This window comes from Heterocephalus glaber, unplaced genomic scaffold (genome assembly GCF_053883595.1).
Source record: "Heterocephalus glaber isolate CG9 unplaced genomic scaffold, H.glaber_assembly_v1.0 deba00001472, whole genome shotgun sequence".
NCBI lineage: Eukaryota > Metazoa > Chordata > Mammalia > Rodentia > Bathyergidae > Heterocephalus > Heterocephalus glaber.
Window position 1 is genome coordinate 92,330,721 of NW_028258315.1, and position 24,191 is coordinate 92,354,911.

The 24,191-nt window shown below is 41.5% G+C and overlaps 2 protein-coding genes and 1 pseudogene across 5 annotated transcripts in view; 1 reads left to right on the top strand and 2 right to left on the bottom strand.

Moving 5' to 3' along the window:
- Capn7 (calpain 7) overlaps positions 1-13,599 on the top strand; it is a 40,206-nt gene extending 26,607 nt beyond the window's left edge. Inside the window, exons 13-21 of one of the 2 annotated variants that reach the window (XM_087182460.1) lie at positions 3,739-3,883; positions 4,013-4,112; positions 4,406-4,541; positions 5,066-5,141; positions 9,828-9,973; positions 10,711-10,773; positions 11,301-11,431; positions 12,271-12,363; positions 12,448-13,599. In XM_087182460.1, coding sequence (XP_087038586.1) covers positions 3,739-3,883; positions 4,013-4,112; positions 4,406-4,541; positions 5,066-5,141; positions 9,828-9,973; positions 10,711-10,773; positions 11,301-11,431; positions 12,271-12,363; positions 12,448-12,592 — 1,035 coding nt within the window. In that variant the 3' untranslated portion in view covers positions 12,593-13,599. The remainder of the gene's footprint in view (positions 1-3,738; positions 3,884-4,012; positions 4,113-4,405; positions 4,542-5,065; positions 5,142-9,827; positions 9,974-10,710; positions 10,774-11,300; positions 11,432-12,270; positions 12,364-12,447) is intronic. The other variant, XM_087182461.1, reaches the window with a different exon arrangement.
- LOC147826485 (epithelial cell adhesion molecule pseudogene) lies at positions 12,792-16,678 on the bottom strand (annotated as a pseudogene). Its single transcript, XR_015439053.1, has 2 exons — positions 16,628-16,678; positions 12,792-14,751 (listed from the first exon to the last, which is right to left on the bottom strand). The product of XR_015439053.1 is annotated as an epithelial cell adhesion molecule pseudogene (transcript).
- A 140-nt stretch (positions 16,679-16,818) lies between these two features.
- The window catches only part of Sh3bp5 (SH3 domain binding protein 5), a 70,991-nt gene continuing 63,618 nt past the window's right edge, over positions 16,819-24,191 (bottom strand). For both annotated transcript variants that reach the window (XM_087182462.1, XM_004864401.3), the window contains exons 5-9: positions 23,216-23,346; positions 21,424-21,466; positions 20,382-20,601; positions 18,715-18,975; positions 16,819-18,282 (exon numbers count right to left, since the gene is read on the bottom strand). In XM_087182462.1, coding sequence (XP_087038588.1) covers positions 18,068-18,282; positions 18,715-18,975; positions 20,382-20,601; positions 21,424-21,466; positions 23,216-23,346 — 870 coding nt within the window. In that variant the 3' untranslated portion in view covers positions 16,819-18,067. The remainder of the gene's footprint in view (positions 18,283-18,714; positions 18,976-20,381; positions 20,602-21,423; positions 21,467-23,215; positions 23,347-24,191) is intronic.

The window sequence follows — 24,191 nt, forward strand, 5'->3', positions numbered from 1 at the left end:
AGTGTTGAGAGTCCTTTATAGTAGACAGAAGTGGTGCTCAGTCAGCAGTAATGGCACCCCTGTTTATTAGCCTTTTTTAAAATGTAGTACACAGAACTACAGTTAGAGCTCACTTGATGATACAATCTGAGAAATTTGTAGTTAGCTGATTCTGTTTTCATACAAACATCAGTGAGCATCTTTACACAAACCTAGATTGTTCAGCCAGGTATACATAGGCTGCATTGTCCGGGGGGGGGCGGGGGCGCACGGGGGTGTGTGTGTGTTATAGAACCCACTGCTCCGAGGGCTAGATGAGCAAAACAACAGGAGATTAACTCAAAAGAGAAAAATGATGCAGTCAACAGATGAGGTACACTTGAGATGTTTACATCTGCTGCTGGCCTAACATGGCATATTGTTTTATGATGAACTTTTCAAAAAAATAGAGGGAATATACTATAAAATGATACAATACAGTATATAAATCAGTCGCAGACATTTATTATCAGGTATGATGTACTGTACATAGTTGTATCTGCTATACTTTCCTATAGTTGGTAGCACAGTAGGTTTGTTTAAACCAGCATCACAATAAAAGAAAAAAGAGGCCGGGGATTTAGCTCAGTGGTTTCACCACTTGCTGCGCAAGCACAAGGACCTGAGTTCGATCCCCAGTACCAAATATATATATATAGTACTGAACAGTAATGACTGTTAATTAACATATTTTGGCTGTTTGTGGCAAATTACAATTCTAAAATAAACAGAAACCTCTCTGCTTAGTTATAAACACAAATATGCACTGTTGAACATTATGGTGGCTGTGCCGTCACTAGACAAGTGGGATTTTTAACTCCATTTTAATCTTAGCAAGTGCTGTCATATATGTAGTCATTAAACATTTTTATGTGGCACATGACTATGAATTGTGAAGGCAGTAGAGACCTGCTGCAACATTTTAAAGCTGATAGTCTTAAGCCAGTTTCTCAGTTAGCTAGTCGGTATTGCACTGCAACCAAACTGAATAAAATTGTGTTTTCTTTAAAAGTGGCATTAAAATTGGGTACTCAAAGCAAAGAATATAAAAGTGAATATAGAAGTATAGGAGAAACTAATGTGACAGGTTTATGTTTTAGAATTGTAATTTACCACAAACACCAGTCAGTGTAATAAATAGGTTGTTAATGTTCAGTACTATGTATATTTGCTCTTAGAACATCCTGTGAAGTAGCTGTCGGTGAATGTGACCAATAGTGAGATAATAGCAAGTGATTTAAGTTGAGCTAATGAAACAGGCAATAGGAGAGTAGGCTTGAATTTGAAGTTACCTTGAAGATTATATTATTTATTTTATTTATTTATTAATTATATTATTTATTTTAAATAAGATTGTTCTGATTGGTGGTGCACACCTGTAATCCCAGCACTTGAGAGGCTGAGGCAGGAGGATCACCACGAGTTCAAGCCCAGTCTGGTCTACATAGTGAGTTTGAGACCATCTTGAACTGCATAGCAACATCCTGTCTCAAAACAAAAAATGAAAACCAAAAGGAAACTAAACAACACATTTATGACAATAATAGGTCTAATTTGAAGACAAAACATTAAAAAATTGCTGGATGCCAGTAATGTAAGACTGTCAAATAATAGCCTTTCTAGTTAAAAAAAATAGCATTAGTTACACAGTATCCATTCTTCAGTGATTCTGTAAAGATTGAGACATTTTTTAGAGCAGTACACATGAAATAAGTTGGTCTGGTGACAGGTTTCTTCACTGTGTCAATGATCACATTCACGCTGTGATGCTGTGAAATCTCTGACCCCAAACAGTATTCCCCATCTTGAGCAAGTTATCTCACAAGGAGTTGGCTCTAATTTTCTTTCGTTTATGTGAGGTTTTTGTATGGTCACAGTTCATCTTAAAGCTTCTTTATATGTGTTAAAATTTGAGTTATTTTTCTAGTGTTTTTTTATTCTTTTATTGAGTATGTTTGAAGAATTTCCTGGGCCTGTCATTTTTTTTTTTTTTTTTTTTTTGTAGTAGTTGAGGTTGAGTCCAGGGCCTTTGCCTGAGCTACATTCCTCAGCCCTAGGATGCCCAGGGAGGTCTTGAACTCTTGATCCTCCTGCCTTAGCCTCCTGAGTGCTGGGATTACAGGTGGCTTGGGTTTATCATTTTTGTGAGTTCTTCTGTTCTCTGTATTTTGAAACATTTACTTAATTCTGACTTTTATTTTAAAATAGTTCCATTTCTCTCATTCAAGCATTTTAGAACCCCTTCTTTACAGACAGCCTTAGTCTTAGCCTAAAGCTACCCTCAATTTTATTTCATTTGTGACTTTCTTCATTTAACAATTTTCTTAATCTTTATTAATCTTCCATAAAAGTATTATTTTTGTCTGTCTCTTAACTTGCTTACATACTCATTTAAGTCACAGCTGTCCCCCCTTGCATCATTTTATGTCTCCTGGAGGTAATGTTCCACAGTCTTCTTTGGAGTACATCTCTGGTTCAGACTGCTGCCTTTCAGTCCAGTCCTGTCATGAGGTTTCTGAATGTATCCAAGACTTTTCCTTTGCTGATACTTAGAAATAACTGTGGGACTGGGATGTTTCTGCATGAACCAGATTATTTATATATATAAAAAAAACTCTCTAGGAATTTTTTCCATTTGCGGCCCTTTGAATTGCTTGTTTTCTTCTCAAAACAAACATATAAAAATCTATAGCCATGTGTCTTTGAATTGTCTCTGGTGGCTAGGACCTGTCTCTGAAAAGCAGAGCAGAAGTGGTAGAGTCGTGAAATGAGGGAGATTTCCTGCTCACTTAGAGCTCAGTTTTATGAAAAGAAAGGAGTAAAATATCTACTGACTGATGTGTGGTGAGGCACAGGTGGTGTAGAAAAAAATTGAGAAAATAATTACATTACTGATGCTTCTAGGGAATATCCCCTGAGAAAACTGAGTTTACCTTTATGAGGAAATCACATTTACTTCAGACCACAATTTGGTATCATTTAAAATAACAAAGAAATGCGGGTTTAAAAAAAATACCCCTCAATTAATTTGATTTAGGACATCATTATTCAATTTCCCAAGTGGACTGCTTGAAGTAAGAAATGTTCGGGGTTACCAGCTTTTAAATTTTTCTGTCAGTGTAATCAGTTTTGTAGGCACAAAGCTGGTATTTTGGAACAATTTACCATAACATTAACAATGAAGATTTCTGAAAAAGGATGATAATATTGGCATTTCAAAGAGTTTATGATCTCATTAAGACTTAAGCATTTGTACAAGTAGGAAACAATATAAGGTAGTCTTTGTTTTAAATTAGTGTATTACATATTGTCAGTACTGTAAAATTTAGAGGAGAAACAATAATTAAAAGGAAATTACGAAGAGTTTGTGTATGTTATCTCCTTTAATCTTCAAGAAAGACATCGTAATTCTCATTTTTACATATGCATACATAAGTGTGTAGAGTCTAAGTGGCCCACTGAAAGCCCACAAACTGATAAATAGAGCTGGAATTTGGTCCTATTTTATTCTGACTCCTGAGTTCATATTCTTCCTTCTTTTCCATTGCTTCAGCAGTGACTCAGATGAGAGAGAAGGTTTTCAGGAAAGGGGAATAGCATGAGCTAAAGCCTTTTGGAGCAAAATTAAAAATTATTTATGAGATTGTGAAAGAAAAAACTATATGAGAACAAAAATGATGTGATATAACAATGTTATCTTTTTTTTTTTTTAATATGTAGGGGCTGCGATTTATCCAGTTGAAAAATCCTTGGAGCCATTTACGTTGGAAGGGGAGATACAGTGAAAATGATGTAAAAAACTGGACTCCAGAGTTGCAAAAATATTTAAACTTTGATCCCCGGACAGCTCAGAAAATAGATAATGGTAAATACGTCTTTGTAATTGTAGTACCATTTGCCAAATAAATGACATGTTTTAACTAGGTGTAATGTATTTAACTGACTTAAATAATTTATTCAAATTTTTTAGATTAACAGAAAACTTAATTTTCAGGAATATTTTGGATTTCCTGGGATGATCTCTGCCAGTATTATGATGTGATTTATTTGAGCTGGAATCCAGGTCTTTTTAAAGAATCGACATGCATTCACAGGTAAATTTTTATACATATCAGAGTATATTTTCCACTTTAAAAATCTGAAACGTAATTGTTAAGTTAGGACTACATTCCTTCTTTTTTTTGTTCTGGCCATGGATGACTGTCTTGTAATAGTTATTTTCATTCTGTATTTCTTGGTTATACTAAACATTTTTAAAAGAATAAAACAAAACCAAAAAACCTGATAGCTTAATTGTACTTGAAACACAGCCCTTTTTAAATCAGTGTTACATTTCAGCTCTATGAGAAATTTAATCACGACCTTCTTTGTTGACTTTATCTTTTAGTACTTGGGATGCTAAGCAAGGACCTGTGAAAGATGCCTATAGCCTGGCCAACAACCCCCAGTACAAACTGGAGGTGCAGTGTCCACAAGGGGGCGCTGCAGTTTGGGTTTTGCTTAGTAGACACATAACAGACAAGGTACTGATACCCTTCTAATGCTGTAGAGAAATTCTTTTGAATACAGGCCAGTAGATACATAATTTGATTGCCAGCCTGTTTCATTTATATAGGTTCCCTGAAAATAATGTCTTCTCAGATAAATTAGTATTTTTCTCTAAGGAAATGTACATTATAATCATACACTTAAAATGTCCAGAAATCATCTGAAGAAAAATATGAAGGAGTTTATGCTTTTCAGTGAGGATTTGGAGGTTGATAATATATGTTAGACCTTATAACTATTAATATTAAAATATGCTAAGAAGGGGGTTGAAAATGTTGACTCATTAGATCTGATTCTAAAAAGGCTAACTATAATCCTAATACCTCAGAATCTTAATATTTCACATAATAGTCATTTTTGAAGTGTTTTTATAATTAAAAACAATGCTTCATAGCACTAAGCAGCTGAAAGAAATGCTCATAAAATTTTTTTTTTTTTTTAACATTAAGAGCATTTTGAGCCCATTTTCTTAAGTCCTTTGGATTCTTTTTGTTTTTAGGATGACTTTGCAAACAATCGAGAATTTATCACAATGGTTGTATACAAGACTGATGGGAAAAAAGTTTATTACCCAGGTATGCTTACTAGCCAAGTGAACATTAAAACATTTTATTTACATGATTAAAATGAAAAGTGACCAATTGTATATAGATCATATGCAGAAATTAATAATTATGCTGATAGACAAAAGCCATTCAAACAGATGGGTTGTGATATTTTGATTGGTTTTTAGTTCAGACTCCAGGAATTTGGGATTTCTATATTCCTTTTTTTTTTAATGTGTTTTTTGTGATACAGGGGATTGAATCTAGGGCCTTGCTCATGTTAGGGAAGCACTTTACCCCTGAGTCACATTCCCATCTGTTTTCTATTTGGTTTTGGTACAGGGTCTCAGTAAATTGCCTGGCATTTTTCTTGCCTCAGCCTCCCAAATAGCTGGGATTTCAAGTGTGTGCCAACCATGTCTGTTGCGATTTCTGTTCTTGCACATTGCTGGCAGACTTTTATTCCTCATACTTATGTCTTGACCAAAAATATTCTGCAGTTTTCCGTGGGCTCTGGAGTAAACATACAAGCTCCTCAGCATGGTGTACAAGGCTTTATAGGTTCTGGCCTTATTCTGTCTGTCGCCCTGTATTTCTTGCCTCAGCCTTTCGTAGCGCCCGCACTAAGATACTTGCTGCCACTCCTTTCCTCAGCATCTTCTGTCAAGAGTCTCTCCTTCCTGCTCTTCACCCTCAGGCCCCTTTCACCTTCTGCTTGATGAACATGGTCAAGCTCCAGCCTCAGTCTCACCTTGGGTGATCACCTTTCCCTGCATAGGGCTCCTGAGACATTGTCCATACAGTATTAAGCTATTTTGCTTTCACATTCAGAAAAAAAATTAAGTGGTAGAATTAAGGGTGTGGGTAATGGTGAACAAACTAGGGCCTTGCATTCATGGAGCATATATTCTAGTTGGGCATACAGGTAACAAGCATGCATGTGTGCACACACACTGAGGTAGTGATACCTGTGTGTGAAATATAAAGTAGGATCATGCGTAACTGGTTGGTGCTTTGTTGAGTGGCCATGAAGGTTCTCTCTGAGGAGGGATTGTAGGAACTGAATGACAGAAATGACCCAAGTCCTGCAAAGTACTGGAGGGGACAGCAAGCACAAGGACTAACATGTAAGATTGGTGTGATGTAGAACAGGAACAAAACCAGGATGGGTGGATGGGTGGATGGGTGTGGTCTCAGGTCAGACAGGTATGCAGGGGTCAGATCACAAGGTTCCGTGAGCAACAGAAAAGGATTTGGGGCCTCTTAAGCAGGAAATGACCTGATCACCCTTTCAAAGAGAACATTTTATTATTTTTTATTTTTTGGTACTGGGGATCAAACTTGGGACCTCGCGCTTGCCAGGCAGGCGCAGTGCCACTGAGTTAAATTCATGGCCCAAAAGAGAACATTTATTTATCTATTTATTTATTCCATTACGTTTATTGGTACATTTTAGGTATACAGTACAGTTACATTCCTCATTGGGATCTTGTACCTGTACATGATGCATCTTGGTTCTTATTTTTCCCCCTGCCCCTGCCCTCCCTTCACCCCCTCCACCCTTCCCTATTTACAGAGACTTTGTTTCCATTTTTTCCTTTTCTCATATTTTTTCTTTCCTTTCCCCGTCCCCTCTTGCCTCCCCTGCTCCTTTGGACCTTTTCCTCCTATTACACATTATCAGTTATACACTTTGATCCTTATTTGCACTGTTTTTCACAAGTTGATGGGCACTTGGGCTGTTTCCAAGCTTTAGCTATTACAAACTGTGCTGCTATGAACATGGGTGCACATATATCGCTATGGTATGATTCTTTTAATTCTTTGGGGAAGATCCCCAGCAGGGGAATAGCGGGGTCAAATGGGACTTCCAGTCCTAGTTCTTTGAGGTATCTCCATACTGATTTCCACAGTGCTTGCACCAGTCTACACTCCCACCAGCAGTGGAGCAGGGTTCCTCTTTCCCCACAGCCCTGCCAACATTTGTTATTGGTTGATTTCTTGATAGCAGCTGTTCTTTCTGGGGTGAGGTGGAATCTCAGTGTTGTTTTCATTTGCATCTCTCAAATGACCAGTGATGTTGAACATTTTTTCATGTTTATTTGCTGCTTTTACTTCTTTGAGAAATGTCTGTTCATTTCAGATGCCCATTTTTGAATTGGGTCTTTATATCTGGGGGGTGGTCTGACTTTTTTTAGTTCTTTATATATTCTAGTAGTCCTTTGTCTGAGTAACAGATGGTAAAAATTTTTTCCGCATTGTAGGTTGTAAAAGAGAACATTTTAAAAAGTTATATTGGAGGAAGCCAGAATCGGCAGCAGAGAAGCAGATTGGGACTTTATTTATGTGAGGAATGATGGTGGTTTGAATTTGGGCTGGTAGGAATAGAGATGAGGAGTGGGCAGATTAGGTTTCAGTAGGATTGTCAGGCCTCTAGTTGATGTAGAGGGCAAAGAAGAATCAGATGATTCCAAAATTTTTGACTTGAGCCATAGAAAGGTTACTTAGGTGGGTGAGACTTTGTGGGGGGAGTGAGCAGGTTTGTTGTGGAGTAAAACAAAAGGTAACTTTTGGCTTGTTAGGTTTGAGACACCCATTAGATGTCCATATGAAGATGCCAGTGGGGAGCTGGAGTTTTCTTTTTTTTTGGTACCGGGGATCGAACTCAGGACCTTGTGCTTGCGAGGCAGGCACTGGAACCACTGAGCTAAATCCCCAGCCCTCGGGCAGCTGGAGTTTTGAGTAACCTTCTGAGGTAAAGTTAGGACTGGAGGTACAGATTAAGGGGTCATGGGCATATAAATGCCATTTGAAAACAGGACTGTGTAATAATCTTTTAGGAGAGAGTGGCAGAATCAGAGTTGAACACTCAGGACCTGACCCCTGGGTTCTCAGGTCCTGAGGCTGAGCAAAGGAACAGAAACAAGTGCCTGTAAGATAGAGTGAGGTTTGAAGTAACCCAAGCAAAGAAAATATTTCATGAGGAAAAAAGTGGGTGACTGCGTCTGTTGCTGTTTGAGGTGTCAATGAGATTAGGTGGAGAGGAGACTGCTGACCCTGGGAAGAATAGGCCCAGTCAGGAATGGGGAGTAGGAGGAGGAACTGTGAGTCAGGTGTGGTGGCACACAACTGTAGTATCAGCACTCTGGGAGGCTGAGGAAGGAGGATTGGGAGTTTAAACCAGACTGGAGAACTTAGCAAGTTAGGGCCTGTCTCAAAATTAAAAATAAAAAAGGCCAGGAATGTAGCTCAGTGCAAAGCCTCAGGTTCAGTCCCTAGTCAAAAAGAGAGAGACACTGATATAAACAATAACTAGTAGTTCTTTCAAGATGGCCATGAAAAGTAGTGGGCAGAGTAGCGAGATGAGATCAAAAGCGATTGAAGTATTTATTTTGTTTATTCATAGGAAAATATGGCATTCTTCCCCTTGACACTGTGCTGCAGGCAGGCACTGAGTTTCATCAGTTGATATTTCTAGGTTTCAGAGTGGGCACGGAGCATATAGGTCTAGTGGTAAATACCAAATTAAACTACACATGTATTTCCAGCATGAAAATGTTAGATGGCTTTTCAATTTCAAATATATTCATTATGTTTACTTTTTAAAATAGACTGTTTTGGGCCAGGGATTTAGCTCAGTGATTCCGGCGCCTCCCACAGAAATGCAGGGACCCGAGTTTGATCCCCAGTACCAAAAAAAAAAAAAGACTTTTGTAGGTTTTTGTTTGTTTTTTGAGACAGGTTCTTGCTGTACATTCCAGGCTGGCCTTGAACTCACAGAAATCCCAAGTGTTAGAATTATAGACATGTGTGACTATGCCTGGCTGTTTTTAAGATACATTTTTTAAAACAATATTTCCACTTTTAATATATAGTAGTTTTACTTCTTCATAGTAATTTCAGGTTTACAGTTTTATTTGCATCACAACACTCTAAATAGGACAGGCCTTGTTCCCTATTGACAGAAAGATAAACAGACATAGTGCAAGATGACAGATACACTCATTCTTTTCTCCTTCTCCCTAAAACACGCCACCTGCAAATATTACAGACATACACTATCCCCTCCTAAGATATACACATGAGTATCCTTTATCCAACACGCTTCGCACCAGAAGTGTTTGAGGTTCTGGATTTTTTTCAGATATTGGACTATTTCCATAGATGTTATAGGTTGACATCCCTCATTTGAAATGCACTGAAATCCATCAGGTTTTGGATTTTCTGCTTAGGGATGCTCACGCTGTACTCACACAGAAAAGTTTTGTTAATCCATCATTTTTAGGATGGTGTGTTTGTATGTGTTAGTCTGAAGAGATGCATCCCAAGTCCAAAAGTGGACGGGAGTAAGGTAATGATGCTGGTTAAAAGGGATTTCGTTTTATAAAAAAGCTAATGTGACACCAAGAATTATTCATTGAAGTCTGAGTGGTAGGGAATATAGATTTTTATAAATTTTTTTGTATCTTTTAGAAATTATTCCCTCAAAAAAGGAAAAAGATGCTAATTCTGACTTTAAAATTCTCTCCTGGAGAAAAATGAATCATGAGCAAATAGCAAGGATTATTATACCTAATAGAATATATTCCAAAATATTGCTTTTATGTGTTAAAAACTGTTTTCAATTGAAATCTGAATTCCCTAATAAAGACTGAATCAAGTCAAGGGATATCTGTCCATGCCTCCTTTTCTATAAACTGGCTTGTCTATCGGCAGCTGACCCGCCTCCGTACATTGATGGAATTCGAATTAACAGCCCTCATTACTTGACTAAGATAAAGCTGACCACGCCTGGGACCCACACCTTTACATTAGTGGTTTCTCAATATGAAAAACAGAACACAATCCATTACACAGTCCGGGTAAGTAACACTGACAAAACAGTAACTTGAAGTACATAATGTGTTCTGCTTTGTAGGTGGGATTATCTGAAGAAAAAATTTATTTCTGAAAATTCATTGTTCTCTTTTTGTATATTTATCAGTTGAACATTATGCTTCCTGTAAAATTGTTTTTGAGAACATTATTATTCACTTTGTACGTTTTAAATGAACACTTTAATTTTCCAAATACTTTAGTCCTGAGATGTGGTATAATTCAATTTTAAAGCAAGAAATAACTCCTTTAAAAAAAAATAACTCCTTCAGCCTAAAGATGATTTACAAAGGTGCTACTCTCATGTAGCTGGGAAGGTCATTGTAATTTTGTTCTACATAGATTAGCTTGCCATATATAAGTGAAGTTCACCTTAAATGCATTTTTAGCAATAAAAGACAAGAGTTGCTGCCACTCCTTCTCTAGATGCGTAAATTGAGACCTGGAAACTTTGTCATTTACCATGAGTCAAGCACAGTGGCAGAAAAGGATCTCTAGATCTCAAACCTGACTTAATCCCCGACTGCCTACTGAATAATGACTTGAGTATGCCAGTCTATCATTTTTTTGTGTGTGTGGTACTGGAGATCGATCTCAGGACTTGGACTTGCTAGGCAGGCACGGTGCCACTGAGCTAAATCCCCTCTTTCATCGTTATGTTTTAATAAGTACAAAGTTTCTCAACCTAATCTCCCTTCTCACCTTGATTTTTTTTTTCAATTAGGTATATTCAGCATGCAGCTTTACTTTTTCAAAGATTCCTTCACCATACACCTTATCAAAACGGGTAAGGAAATTCTTTTCTCTGGGTGATAGTATTCATTTAGAATTTTAAAATTCCTTTTCCTTCCTTGTGTCACCTTATTCTTTATACTTGGGATTTGACAAGAATATAAGGGAAATGTAAGTAGCCTTCAATCTCGGTTGGAATACAAGTTCTTCATTGAGCAACACTAGGTTTTGCTATGGAAACAAGTGACTCACAGGGAAGAGGTTAACACAAACCTTTTGCTGTGGGTAAACCTTTAAAGTCAGCTTTGAGAATGACTTTGCAGTTGAGCCAGCTGTGTAAAGGAATATCCTGGGGAGGATTCCTGGCAGGGAAAACCTCTTGGTTACAGGCTGACAGATGGAGTGCAGCAAAGCAGTCTGGCCATCAGGGAGGGGTCACTGTCAGTGGCAAATAAAGACTGGAGATGTGAGGTTGAGCCACAGAATAGAGAATTGCTTTAAATTTAACTTTTTATTTTAAAAGTGGAGAGGAGTGGAGTTGGAAAATGGGAAGTTTTATTAATACAAAAACTTTTTTATTAGATCAATGGAAAGTGGAGTGGTCAGAGTGCTGGAGGATGTGGAAATTTCCAGGAGACTCACAGAAATAACCCCATCTATCAATTCCACATAGAAAAGACGGGGCCTTTACTGATTGAGCTAAGAGGACCAAGGTTTGTGATGAGTCGCTTTCTTACAGGTGTTAATCTTAAAAATGAGCCTAGTGGAACAAAGTTTAGAATCAATCCTATGCAAATATGGCTGTTTGATTTGTAATAATGAGGCATTGTATAAGAACAGGGAAACAGCAATCTTCAATAAATGGTCTGGGATAACAGTTTCCAAGCGTAAGAAGTGGTGATTAGACCTGTCTCACATCCAGTCTAGAAATTCAAGGTGAATTACAAACCTGTGAAAGCGAAATAGTACAGCTTCTAGAATTCAGATGTATATTTAGTATGAAATACAGTTTAATAATTTTTCTTCAAAAATTTTATCACCTTGGGCTGGGGATTTAGCTCAGTGGTGCCACTGCCTGTCTCGCAAGCATGAGGTCCCGAGTTTGATCTCCGGTACCAAAAAAAAAAATTTTTTTATCACCTCATCACCATCTAAGGGAATTTTGCATTTCACCACTGATTTGCAATGCCATGTGTCATATGCTAATTATTTCGAATTTAGATTTTATTTTAGGACTTTTCCTGATCCATAGGCAATATTTCATCTGTTAAATTTTAAATTTAAATGACAGTTTTATCTTTGAAATTATTCCCTGGGGAAACTGTGGCAAAAACAGACTTAAAGGAAGCTTAACACAATATGATCTTTATGGCTTCAGTGAACTTAAATGGTATTTTATATAGTTATAGTATCATGGTGTCAGAGTACTGTTTCTTCCTACTGAAACTTTGAAAGTGTTGTCTGATCTTGATAGTTCATCTGCACTTTAGAAATATTTTAAATCATGTATTTATTTGCATCTGCTTACTAATAATGCTGTTCATTTTTCTAGGCAATATAGTGTTGGATTCGAGGTTGTAACAGTTTCTTTGGTGGGAGATCCTGTTCCCTATGGGTTTCAGAGGAAATCTAGTGGTGATTATAGGTAACACTGGCATATTGATTACATCCAATTTATACTTTTTGTGGCATGGTCTATAAACTTTTTTCTCATTTTCTCTGACTTTAGGTGTGGATTTTGCTACCTGGAATTAGAAAACATACCGGCTGGGATCTTTAATATCATTCCCAGTACTTTTTTGCCTAAACAAGAAGGACCTTTTTTCTTGGACTTTAATAGCATTATCCCCATCAAGACAACGCAACTTCAGTGACAGAAATCTCAGCAATAACTGGATTTTGGACTTACCAAGCATCAACTCTTCAAACGAGGACACAATCTTTGGGAAGATAAATACAACAGAATAGGATTAAGTTTCAAAACGTGTTACAGTGGAATCTGGTGCAAGAAGTGTAAGTAGTCGGAATTACCTTTATCACCTAAAAGTACTGTTTACATGGTTTTGTGTACATAGAGAGTTGGCCTGCATTTAGGTGTAAAATGTGTATGATTAAAAATCAGACTTAGTCATCACTGTGAGATGCCTTTGCTCAGAGGACAAGGCTGAGATCAGATGAGGGATGTAGACTCGCTGAACGGAATGGCGGACTATTTTAATATCCCTGAAATATTTAATTATGTTTCCCTTTTTTTAGAAAGCATGTTGTTAAACCTGTTTGTGTTGACTCCTCTGTATATCTTGGGCAACTGATTACCAAATGAATCATGTCACTGTAATTAATGTTGCATTATTTATGACTTTAAATGTTTATTGTTACCCAGATGTTATAAAAGAATAAAGCTTTAAGAAGTACTAATTAGCTTAGCATGGAGATGCTCAGGCTTAAGAATGAAGGTCACTGAGGTTAGAACCTGTCTCCCACTGAAGCATAAGAGAGAACTGAGGTATATTCACGGTTGCAGTTCTATCAGGTTGATGAAAGTAGTAATCTGAGGTAATGAAGACGTTACAATTTAGTTTGTATAGTCTTTTTAAATTACTCTGTAGTTCAGTGCTCTTGTGGTAACAGCACTTTGAAGAAATTGAAAATTTAGTTTGTGGTGATGGGGTTATACAGCATTCAGAGAAGGTGAGTTGCCAAGACCTCGTGTCTTGTAAATTCCTAGCTGTTTACATAAAAATCCATCCAAATAGAATGCTTGAGATTCTAAAGGTCTGAAAATTAATAGGGTGAGATTGTCTCTACTTTATAATTATCAAAACCTCTTATTTTGTATTTCTGCTGCCTTTAATTGAAATAAAGTTTATACTTAAGGAAACTGCACAGTGTAGAGAATTTGATTTACTAAAATGTTTCAGCTTGTGTGTTTTATTGAAAGGAGAATTATTTGGGGCTGGGGATGTAGCTCAGTGCCACTGCCTGCCTGGCAAGTGCAAGGTCCCGAGTTCAATCTCCAGTACCCGCCCCCCCCAACAAAGAAAAGGAATTATTTGCATGAAAATACATGCTTCAGAAATATCTTTTAATTTAGTGACAGATTAATGAAATTTCAGTTTGAAAAAAATATGTTCAAATTCTAAATCTTAAATGTCAATTTAAAAATATTTTGTATTTCTAAAGAATGTTTATTATGCAAGACTCAAATAGGCACCTTTGAGTCACAAATGAGACAGTGTCCTTCAGACTACTGTCCAAGAATATTTAATACACTTCAATATTACGCATGTATTTTAACTGTGCAGTCCAGGTTCTTGGTCTTATTTTAGATCTGCATAGATAAGACCCTTATAGTCAGATTTTAAGATTGTAATAGAGAAACCTATCCTCTAAGCAGCATTACCAAATATATGACTTTAATAATGTAGTAATACTCAAAGATCATTTTGTCCCGTGTGCATGCATTTGTGATCTGAATCCTTTTGCTAATTTCCCTTGTGGTTAATCTTCAAATTATAGTTCATTATGCATTGGGTTCTCTATGCATTTTACCTATTTCCTTTATCTCAGCCTTCTCATAATTTGCAGTTTTCTTCTTTCCGGAAATTACCAGCACAACAATTCCACAGTGATAATTTCTATTGTTAAAACCACAAGGACAGCAGTAACACTAGCTGCTGGCCCTGCATTGAAAATTCAGGCACTTTTTCATGCCAGGATTTAGATCCAGTTGGTCCCCATTTATTTACTCTCAGGTCTATGGAATAAGGATTCATTTTTAGTATCTTTTTCAAATAAATAAGCCACATCAACTGTGTCTACATCATTCTAAGTCTGAGAAGAAATTTGCATCAATAGTGATTACATTGTTCTCATACAGAATACTTGTGACAAATTTTGGATCCAGCTGGTAACGAGTTATGGTCACCTCCTGAGGTACAGTCTGTAAACTGAAAATTTTAAGGTTTTTTTTTTGTACCGGGGATTGAACTTGGGACCTTTCCCTTTCTAGGTAGGCGGCGGAACCCCTGAGCTAAATCCCAGGCCTTAAGGTTGTTCTATTTGTTTTAGTTTTAGCCTTGTTTTAGTTGCATGCCAATCCAGGAGGTCTTCACAGGCTCAGAGCACTTTAGCTCAGTGTCCCTGTCCTTCAGAGCAGCACTGCTCATACAACAGCACACAGCAGTGCCATTGCTGTTTGGCATGTTCCTGCCAACTTGAACCACTGCTGGTACGTGCATGACTGACTGTGCCATCAGGTGGCTTGTACCCCTGGTGGTACAAACAGATCTAAATTACTTTTTATTGGTCTTTTTAACTGATAAAGTTAATAAAAAGCCATCCAGCGGGACAATCATGCATGTACCACCAGTGGTTTAGGCTGCCCAGCAGTGAGACAAATCATGGCCCTGTCGTAAACGTGTTAAATCATTCTGCATTTGCTCGATTCTAAATTTTAGAGGAGGAAAGGCTTATTTTAGCTCACCGTTTGCAGAGGTTTCAGTCCATAGTTGGCTGGTTCCAAGGTAGGGTGGGTGGCATGGCAGTAGAGAAACAGTTCATAGCATGGTAGGCAGGAAGCAGCAGCACTCACGGCAGATTTTTAAAAAGATATTTTTATCTATCTCCAGGCCATACCCACAGTGACCCACCTCCTCACACCAGGTGTACCTCTTAGCATCATACCCAGCTATAAACCCATGAGTGGACAGAACCAGTGACCCAGTCACTGCCCCCAAATCCCCAGCTGCGAGCGAGCGCATGAAGCTTTGGGGGGACATCTAGATATAAGCCATAACAACGGGACAAAATACTCAAAGAAGAGAGGTTCAATTTGACTTACAGTTTTGGAGGTTTCAGACTGTGATCAGCTGACTCCAAAGCAGGAACATCGTGGCGAAGGGTGTGGTAGAGCAAAGCTATTCTCTCATAGTGGCCAGAAAGCAGAGCACAGGGAAAGACCACCAGCAAGAGAGATACCCTCCAAAGGCACCTCCAGCTGTGCCCCACCTCCTAATAGGACATTTTGCTGTGAACATCAGAAGATTAATCCACTGATGAGTATAGTGCCACCATGATCCAGAAGTCTTAAGTTAATTGGCACAGGCTTGTCTTCCTAAAGATGAGAGAAAGCCCAGTGCTACAAAATTCTATCCCACTTCTGTTCTCTGCAAAAAGTATTAGAGAAATTTCTAGTCATTAATGAAATGTTCTTTTGTGGCTTCTACTTATGAAAGGCAACTATAAGGTTTAACTCTCTGGGTAACAGATATTTGAGCCAGAATTTCACATTAGAGTCTCTGCACATTAGACTGTACAATTTGTTTTTGAGGAACATTTATAGGAACTTCAGGCTATCCTAGTGCTTTTCCAAATGGCATTTTCTTTTTTCTAGAATGTGGAAAAATGAGTAATGCCTCAGGGAACAGTTTTTGCTAACCGTAATTCTTAAAAGTCTGTCTTTTATTAGAGATAGAATCCACAGTACATGGGGATTTAACACGAGAATTGAATGGACTTTGAAAATAGGGTCACTGGGATTCAAGTAACACTGCTTGATGAACTTGGAGCAAAAACTACTAGGTAAAACATCTTAATCATGATTATTGGGTAACCCTGCACTGTTCCCTACAGCATGCTCTAATAGAAATACACACATTCAGAGTCCATAGGTTAAAAGACCAGCACTTTAACATTTCCACTAGAGAAAGGATCGTGATAGCCATCTGACTCATAACCACGAAACACTGTAGAAATCACCTGGGAACTTGAGGAGTAATGTCCGAGTGCAGCACAGATCAATTCAGTCCTTGGGGATGAGACCAGACGGCAAGGGTTCAGGTCCTCAGGGCTGAAAACCACTTCTCCACCTAACCACTTTACCTGTTTTCCTGCCACTATCTCCTTACCTGATCTGCTTTAGCAGTAGCCAAAGTGTAATTGTAATTCAAACCTTGCATTTGGGCTTAAATTACTAGGATTCAGGACCTTAACTGAAAATGAGAACAAATGACCACTGCATTCCATGATCTTCTTTATGATAAAGGGTTACCTAGGACAGAAGAGTTAGGCAACACTGGAACTTATTTGAAGTCACATGAACTTTTCTTAAGCAGTTTTTATTACACTCAAGGTATTAAGACAAGTACAAAATAACCTTGTAATTAGGATACTGTATCAGTCAATAAAAAGAACTACTACAGTATGAAGAGATACAGATGACTAAAATATACAAGCTGGGACAGGAGTAACAACTTGAAATGGGGAGGCTTTTTTCTTTTAGAAATGCTAAATTTTCCTAACAAAATAAGACACATGAAATATAGCACTCTAAATATGCATAGCCAAGAAAACATTAAAGAAAAGCAGTCTTAACACTGCTAGTAGCATAACAGACTCCATTGCTTCTATTTAACAGCCTTTGCCAACACATGCCAACTCCCTTTCCTAGCTTGAAGGACAATTTCCTCTAAGAAAACTAGTGCAGCATAACCCTTAAATAATTTCATTTATTTTTAAAGTTACAGCCTAGATAGAAATGAACACCTTGTCAATCTAGATATAACAATGGCAACCATTCTTCACATGCGCTTCTCTTAGAATAAATCCCCTTGGCTGGCAGGGTAAGGTTATGTTACAGACCCTTCTTTCCTACAGCCACAAATCCCCTTCTGATGTGTGATGTGTCCTTGCTACTCTCATCCCCCAGCCCCACGCTGACATTCACCTTTCCCACCCCTGAAAGTGCAGTTCATGGTAGCCTTCCTAGGAAATGGTTTTAATGAGTGTCCCAGCATACATGCTTTTTTTAAAAGCCCCCCTTGAACACCAGAGGTGATGAAAATGAATTGTGTTCTTGGAATTTTTAAGCCGTCACTAGGTCAGAAAGGTGTGCTTTGCACCCTTGAGTTGTTTTATTTGTGTGTAGGTTTCTTGAACTATTTCAATGCCCTGGGATATAATGGAGAGAACATGTCAGTTTCCCAGAACTGAGGGCCAGAGAAGGGAGAGACTCAAGTTATGGCCTCCAGTTTAGCTAAGCTTCCAGCCCCATTCCTGGCTTGGGTTCCTTCACAGGAACTAGTTATTGCTTCCATAACCCTCTTACAGGGAATGTTCCGCAAAGGCCGTGACCCTGTTCACAGTCCACCTGCGTTAACTCTGCTCTGGAAAACAAACCAAGAGCTCTCACTGGAAGGAAACTCTTCAGCCCTCAAGGTCACTGAAACTTCATTAGTGCAGTTTAGAGTAAATGCGTACGATTTGGCATATGTTAAATGGTTATTGGCACAATGTTCTCCAGTTTCGTATAGAAATATTCTTTTGCACATGGGCCACAGCTCAGTGGATCAGCCAGTCTGCACCATTTTTATGTCAGCAATAATCCCGTCTCTTCCTTTTGAACACTGGAGGGACAGCTGCTTCATCCGGGTCTCCACGGCCTGGCCCTCGGGGGAGGTGCTGCTTTGGCTCCTACCCCTGCCACCACCACTGCTGTTGCTGAGACCTGGATTGTTGTTGGCTTTGTCACTTGTTTTATTCTCTGCCCCTTCTGCCCTGTCTCCTGTCGGGGGAAAAGGTCATCTACTAAGTACTGTAAATTAATTAGGCACAAACCGGCCGAACAGCCCAGCCCAGCCCAGCCCTTTGGAATTCCCAGCATTTCCCAACACACGTTAGATCAGATCAGAGAGGGTTCTTCACCATGTAATCATTTACTGGTTTAATTCTTTATATCACTTTGTATATTCCATATAATCAGATTAAATTAGTCACTCTCATTATGTAGCTGGGAAACCCTTCCCTCTAGCAGGCGAGGACCTGAGCTCTCCTTCCTCACGCTGGTCAGGAAGAGCCAGGAGCCCACAGAGCAGCCCCCGGAAATCGTCTCAGCTGACTGCCACCAGCAGCGTGGCCCCGGGCAGAGGCACAGAACAGCACAGGCATGGGGGGGGGGGGGCACAGGCAGGGCAGGGCTGGCGGGGCTGCCACTCACCTCGTTCTCCCTCACATTCGGGGGAAGAGGCCCCGCTGCACTCACTCCGGGGGCCCAGCACTGGGAACAGCAGCCCAAACTCCGACAGGGACACGGGGCTGGGCAGGTCCAGGCTGCCGGGCCTCGAGACTGCAGGAAACTGGTCTGGCGTCTCCAGTGGGCTTGTTGGTCCTGAACTGAAGCTAGACACAGACTGAGTTTCCGAGTCATCTTCAGACACAAAGTTGCTACAGTTGTCGTCTTCAAAAGCCTCTGAGGCCACTAAGAGAGAGAATACCAGTCACATGGGTGTGATAGATAGTAACCTAGATCCTTAAACCCCTGCCAAAGTGCTCTCTGCTGCTCTCGGCAGCTGGACCCCGCAGGGGACTGTGGAATCCCTGCCCCTAACAAAGCAACCTGACCCCTGAAGTCACCAGATACTGCTTAAAGATGAAAGATGAATTCAGCCAATCTTCCAAAGACAACTAAAGGGCTTCCACCAGGGCAGAAGCAAGAGCTGCAGGAAGAACAGCCCTGTATGGAAGATTTATCTGTGGAGTCTTCTGTTTCCTTCCAGGTGACTTCTGATCTTTCAAGAGACCCACTCAGAGCCTGCCTAGATCACTATTTGCTACAAAGAACAAAATCCTTCTGCAGTGCGCTGTAGCTTGTCCCTTCACTTGCAGACCAGAGTAACCAAGGCCCAGAGATACATCACCCTGTGGCTTCAGAGCCTCGTCAGCCTTTAGCTGTTTTTCCCTTCAGCCTGTACACAGTTCCGTTTCTTATGTCCTTCCTACTCTCCTTTACCTCCTGCATCTTTAAAAATGGCCTTGTAGAGTTCCATAGAGGACTGTTAAAAATTAAGAACTATAATGTTGGAGACAGAAAATGGACTGAGACCTGAATTCAGATCCTGACTCCAGTGCTGTGGCCTTGCCAAATTATTTAACCTCTCTGAGTTTCAGGATCCTCTCCATAAAGGTTTTACAGAATGATAATAAAGTAACTGACATAGTCCTTGCTTAATTTCCTTTGGATCTGGTATCCAAACAAGTTGATGGAGTTAAAGAATCACTAAGAAAGGAGCCTGGGATAAAGCCAACCAGGGATTACTCCAGAGAAAAGCCAAAGTAATGAAGTGTTCAAAGCATGCTCTTCATGACTGCAGCGGAAGGCAAGACCAAGGTCTCCAAGGTCAGACACCAGTGGGAGCCACCATTCACTGCTGAGGGCTTCATGGGTGCCAGGCTTCTCGAATGACCCTAACCACTGCCCTACACAGCAAGAGCAGACAGTATCACATGTTCCGTTCTGCGGGTGAAGAATCAGAGTTCAAATATTCGGAATGATGTGAAGGCCAGGATTTGAATCAGATCAGATTCCAAAGTATTCTTAAGACAACTCTTTGCTGCAGGCCTTCTCAGAACCATGAGTGTTCGTTCTCATGGGAGGACACAAGCACGACATTCTCCAAACTTACAGGACCACGGAATCCTGACTTGTGAGTACCATTTAGCAGCATCTTGATGAGCACAGTGTTCCACAAAATGTTGGAAACCACCGGAAATAACAGCAGGGCGGCCCAACTCTGAAATCTTTCAGCGATGGGCAGAGAGGGCAGGGACTTTGGGCCAAGACAGCCCTGGAACAGAGCACAGTCGTGACCCAGTTGCCTGACTCACCAGAAACTGCATCCGGCTCAGGTTTGCCCCCGGGCAGGTCCTCCACAGATGTGCCACTGCCCTCGGCACCCACGCCACAGCCCCGAGGCCCCATGGCACTGGAGCGCCGCCGCTCGTGGATCTCATCCGAGATCCGCTCCAGGTTCTTCAGGGCAGTCTTGTACTCTCCTTTCGCCAGGGTCAGTTTGGCCTGCAGGTCATCGACTGTCTTCTTCAGTTGCTGTTGGGAAGATGGGAGGCTGCGTAAGTGAAAGCTGGCCCCGTGGGGCTCAAGGTGCTTTTCAAATGCCAGGTTTAGTGCATTTTCTCCATGGGATTCCACATCAGACAATTTCCTAAGACATGACTAAGGGAGGGGCTGCTCACTCATTGCCACTGTCCATTCACCAGGCAGAAAATCAGCCACCCCACCCCACGTCCCATTTGGTGACAGCTGTAATAGCCACAAACATGGATTACAGCCCAGAGGGAAGAAGCACTGGGCATCCAACACAGGTCTTAGTCTTGCCGCCTGGTTCCCAGTACCGTGGTTTTCAAACTTCTTTCAGAATCCCTGGAGTGGGCTACAACTCAGATTGCTGGCCCTACCCAGAGGTTCTGAGCTGGGGGTGGGGTGTCTAGGAACGTGCATGTCTAGCAAGTTTCCAAGTGCTGCTGATGCACGAGAAGAATCACAGGCCTGGAACAATCTGCAAGGGTAACTTCAGACACAACGGAAGAGCCAACTTAGACCATTTTGAGGTCTGAAAATGAATGTGTCCCTCCATTCTCCCCATGCAGTAAATGGGTCATTAGAAAGCCTGCTACTATATTAAAGCCAGGCTTTCAGTGCAGAAAAATACTCATCTGTGAGCCAGGCACGGTGGCACATGCCTGTAATCCCAGCACTCAGAAAGCTGAGGCAGGAGAATCGTCATGAGTTTGAAGCCAGCCTGGGCTACATAGTGAGTTTAAGGCCATCCTGAACTAAACAGTAAGACCCTGCCTCAAAAAAACAAAACAAAACACATTCATCTGTGACAAATCTGAAGGCCGCACATACCTCAAGCTGCACGTAGTACTTTCCCTTGAGTTCAAAATAAGGTCTGTGAAGATAGGAAGGGAAAAATCATAAAAGCAAATGATAAAAGTCTACAAGATGCACAAGAGGCACTACTATAAGCTGGCCAGGTCTCCCTGCCGGGCTCTGTGACAAGCTCTGACTGGGACCTGAGATAAGGGTGATGCTGGGAGCATTTCCTAGCACCCAAATGACACAGGACCCACTGCTGGTCTCACCCTGGCTGATCTCCAGGTACTGGGGGCCCCGTGTTCTCTTCCTGTCTAGGGAGGCTGTTCAAGGTCATCTGGCTGTGCCTGGCAGCGAAGGTGGCCTGGCTGTGCCCCAACAGTGTCGGCAGATGAGGCTGGGGAAGGGGCCGCTCAGACCTCTTGCTGGGCAAGGCAGCGGTGCCACTCCTCCCTCACCGTTAATGTGACACGGACAGCACAGGACACCTTTGGTGAGCACAGAAAACCTGAAACTTGCAAAGAGGAGGGTACAGGCGCTCCGAAGGGACCACAGGAACACACATCAGGTAGCATAGGGCGTGGAGACAGGCATGAGCAGCGCAGGGCAGATGTCCAGGAGAAAGGAGCGAGAGCAGCCACATCGAGGGTGGAGAGGCGGAGTGGGGCTGAAGGAGGGCTGGGCGCCAGGCCGTGGAATGCAGAGATGGGCCCCAGCCTACAGTCAGGAGGAGCCACCCGAGGTGCACGGTCTGGCCCTACACTCCTCCAGCATTCTGGAAAGGTCGGCAGTGAGGCCGGAACAGTTCTGACTTTTTAATGGGTTAGGCGGTGAGGGAGTAGGTAAGTGTGTGAGATGTGCGCAGGGGGTGGAGGGCGTTGGAGAGAAGAGCCGTCGTACTGCGCTGAAGGAAGACGCGCGAGGGGCTGCTTCCCCGCTTTTGGGGGCACTCACCGGGGCAGGCACGTGCCCTGTGGCCACCCTCTCACCTCCTCCGGTGTACAGAACGCCATATACACACACATCCCCTGCAGCTGACATTCATCTGCTCATGTGCGTACACATGGATGCCAAAGGCGAGCGGGCGGAAGTCAAAGACGAGTGCAGGGGGAGACACAGCAGAAGAGGACCAAGCTCTTCTGTTCGGAGCCTCGTCCTCGGGGGAGGCTGGGCCCATGCTGAGCTTCCAGCTGCCCAGCCCCTCCTAGGTGAGCCTGTGTCCCCACTCAGAGGCAATCAGTAGCCCAGCATGCATGCTCTGCTCCAGGTCTGTCTCTGAAGGGGCCAGTGAAAGTTCTGCCCCTTTTGCTTGGAGGCCCTGCAAATGCAAATGGAGCAGGGGCTTGTCCCCAAGAGTTGTACTTGCCCACCAGAAACATTATTTTGTAAAAATAAAAGGGTGGTAAAGTGAGATGCACTCGAGAAAAGCTCCATTTAAACTAGTCTTACAGCATTTATCTACAGAGAACATGTACTAGGAAGGGAATTTATTCCCATTATGCTGACAGGTAAACTGAGGGACAAAGCCCTGTCCAGTCAACCACAGAGCCACATGTACTACCGGAATTCCCCAAAGCCCAGCCTGTGGGCCATATAATGGTTGCTTTGATATTCCTTGCTCTGTCTCTCCCACATTGGTATGGAGCAGCCTGCTGCTCAGTGTCCTCTGGCTCAGCGTCCTATAGAACAAGCGGGAAGGGAGCCTGGATGGGGCTCTGGGTCAAAGTCTTGCCAAGTCCAGGTCGTCCTGGTGCATGCTGCGCAAAGGCTGAGCACATGTGGAAGAGGGTAAGCACACGACCCAGGGAAGGCTGCCCGGGCTTACTTGGACTTGTTGATGGCTCTCTTGAGTTTCTTCTCCAGCTGTCGCATGCGGCCCATGGCAGCATTGTACCTGGCTGCTGTCTCCTTATGCACCAGTTCACTCCTCGTCTTGGTCTGCTCCGCCTCCATGACCTTCAAATGAAAACAGTGGTCAGCCTTGGTAAGCCCAGATCAGCTTCCGGTTGGGGTACGACTTAGCGCTTTTAAAAAATTAAAAAAGATTAAGTTTAAACTAACTTCCCAATGAAATAGGACATTCCTTCCTACTGTTCTATTTTGCAAAGGTCTTGTATGATTCAGTGGCCAAGCTGGGTCTGGCCATGAATGGGGGGAAATGGAAAAATAAAAATTAGAGACATTTTTGAAATATTCAGACTGAATCGATGTCTGCTTTCTTCTGCTTAGGTCCCCTGCTCTAGGGAACCCCCTTGGGACAGGGGCTGATGGGTACCTGTGGGGACTGAAGGGACACCGTAAGGAGGAGCTAGCAAAGCAGAACAGTCAGGATCACAAGGCAACCATGATTTCAGCTGTCTGGTTCTTTCCAAAACATCCTGAATTTGCTGGCTGGGCACAGAAAAATCCAGGATCCAACTTTACATTTAAATTTACAACCACTTCATTCAGATCAGATATTGAGGTTTGTAACAATCTGTAACTAGGAGGCAGGGCAGAGTTGGGGTGAGGATATTCTGGTGGGAACACTGATAAAAAATCTGTGGATAAAAATGAGTGAAAGAAATCAAGGGTCCTCGGTAGCCCAAATCAAGGCACATTTCTGGAGTCGTGAGCAATATTTCTTTCCTCACTTTCCTAAGGCAAAGCCTCAGAACCAGGCCTGCCCCGAGGGGAGAGGCAGGAAGGGCAGCACAGGTCCACCACACAAGCAGCTGGTCACATCTTACTCATCTTTTGCTGTCTCACACAGCATCACAGCCAAGTTAGACTAACAGGCCGTTCTCCGTTTACCTGAGGAG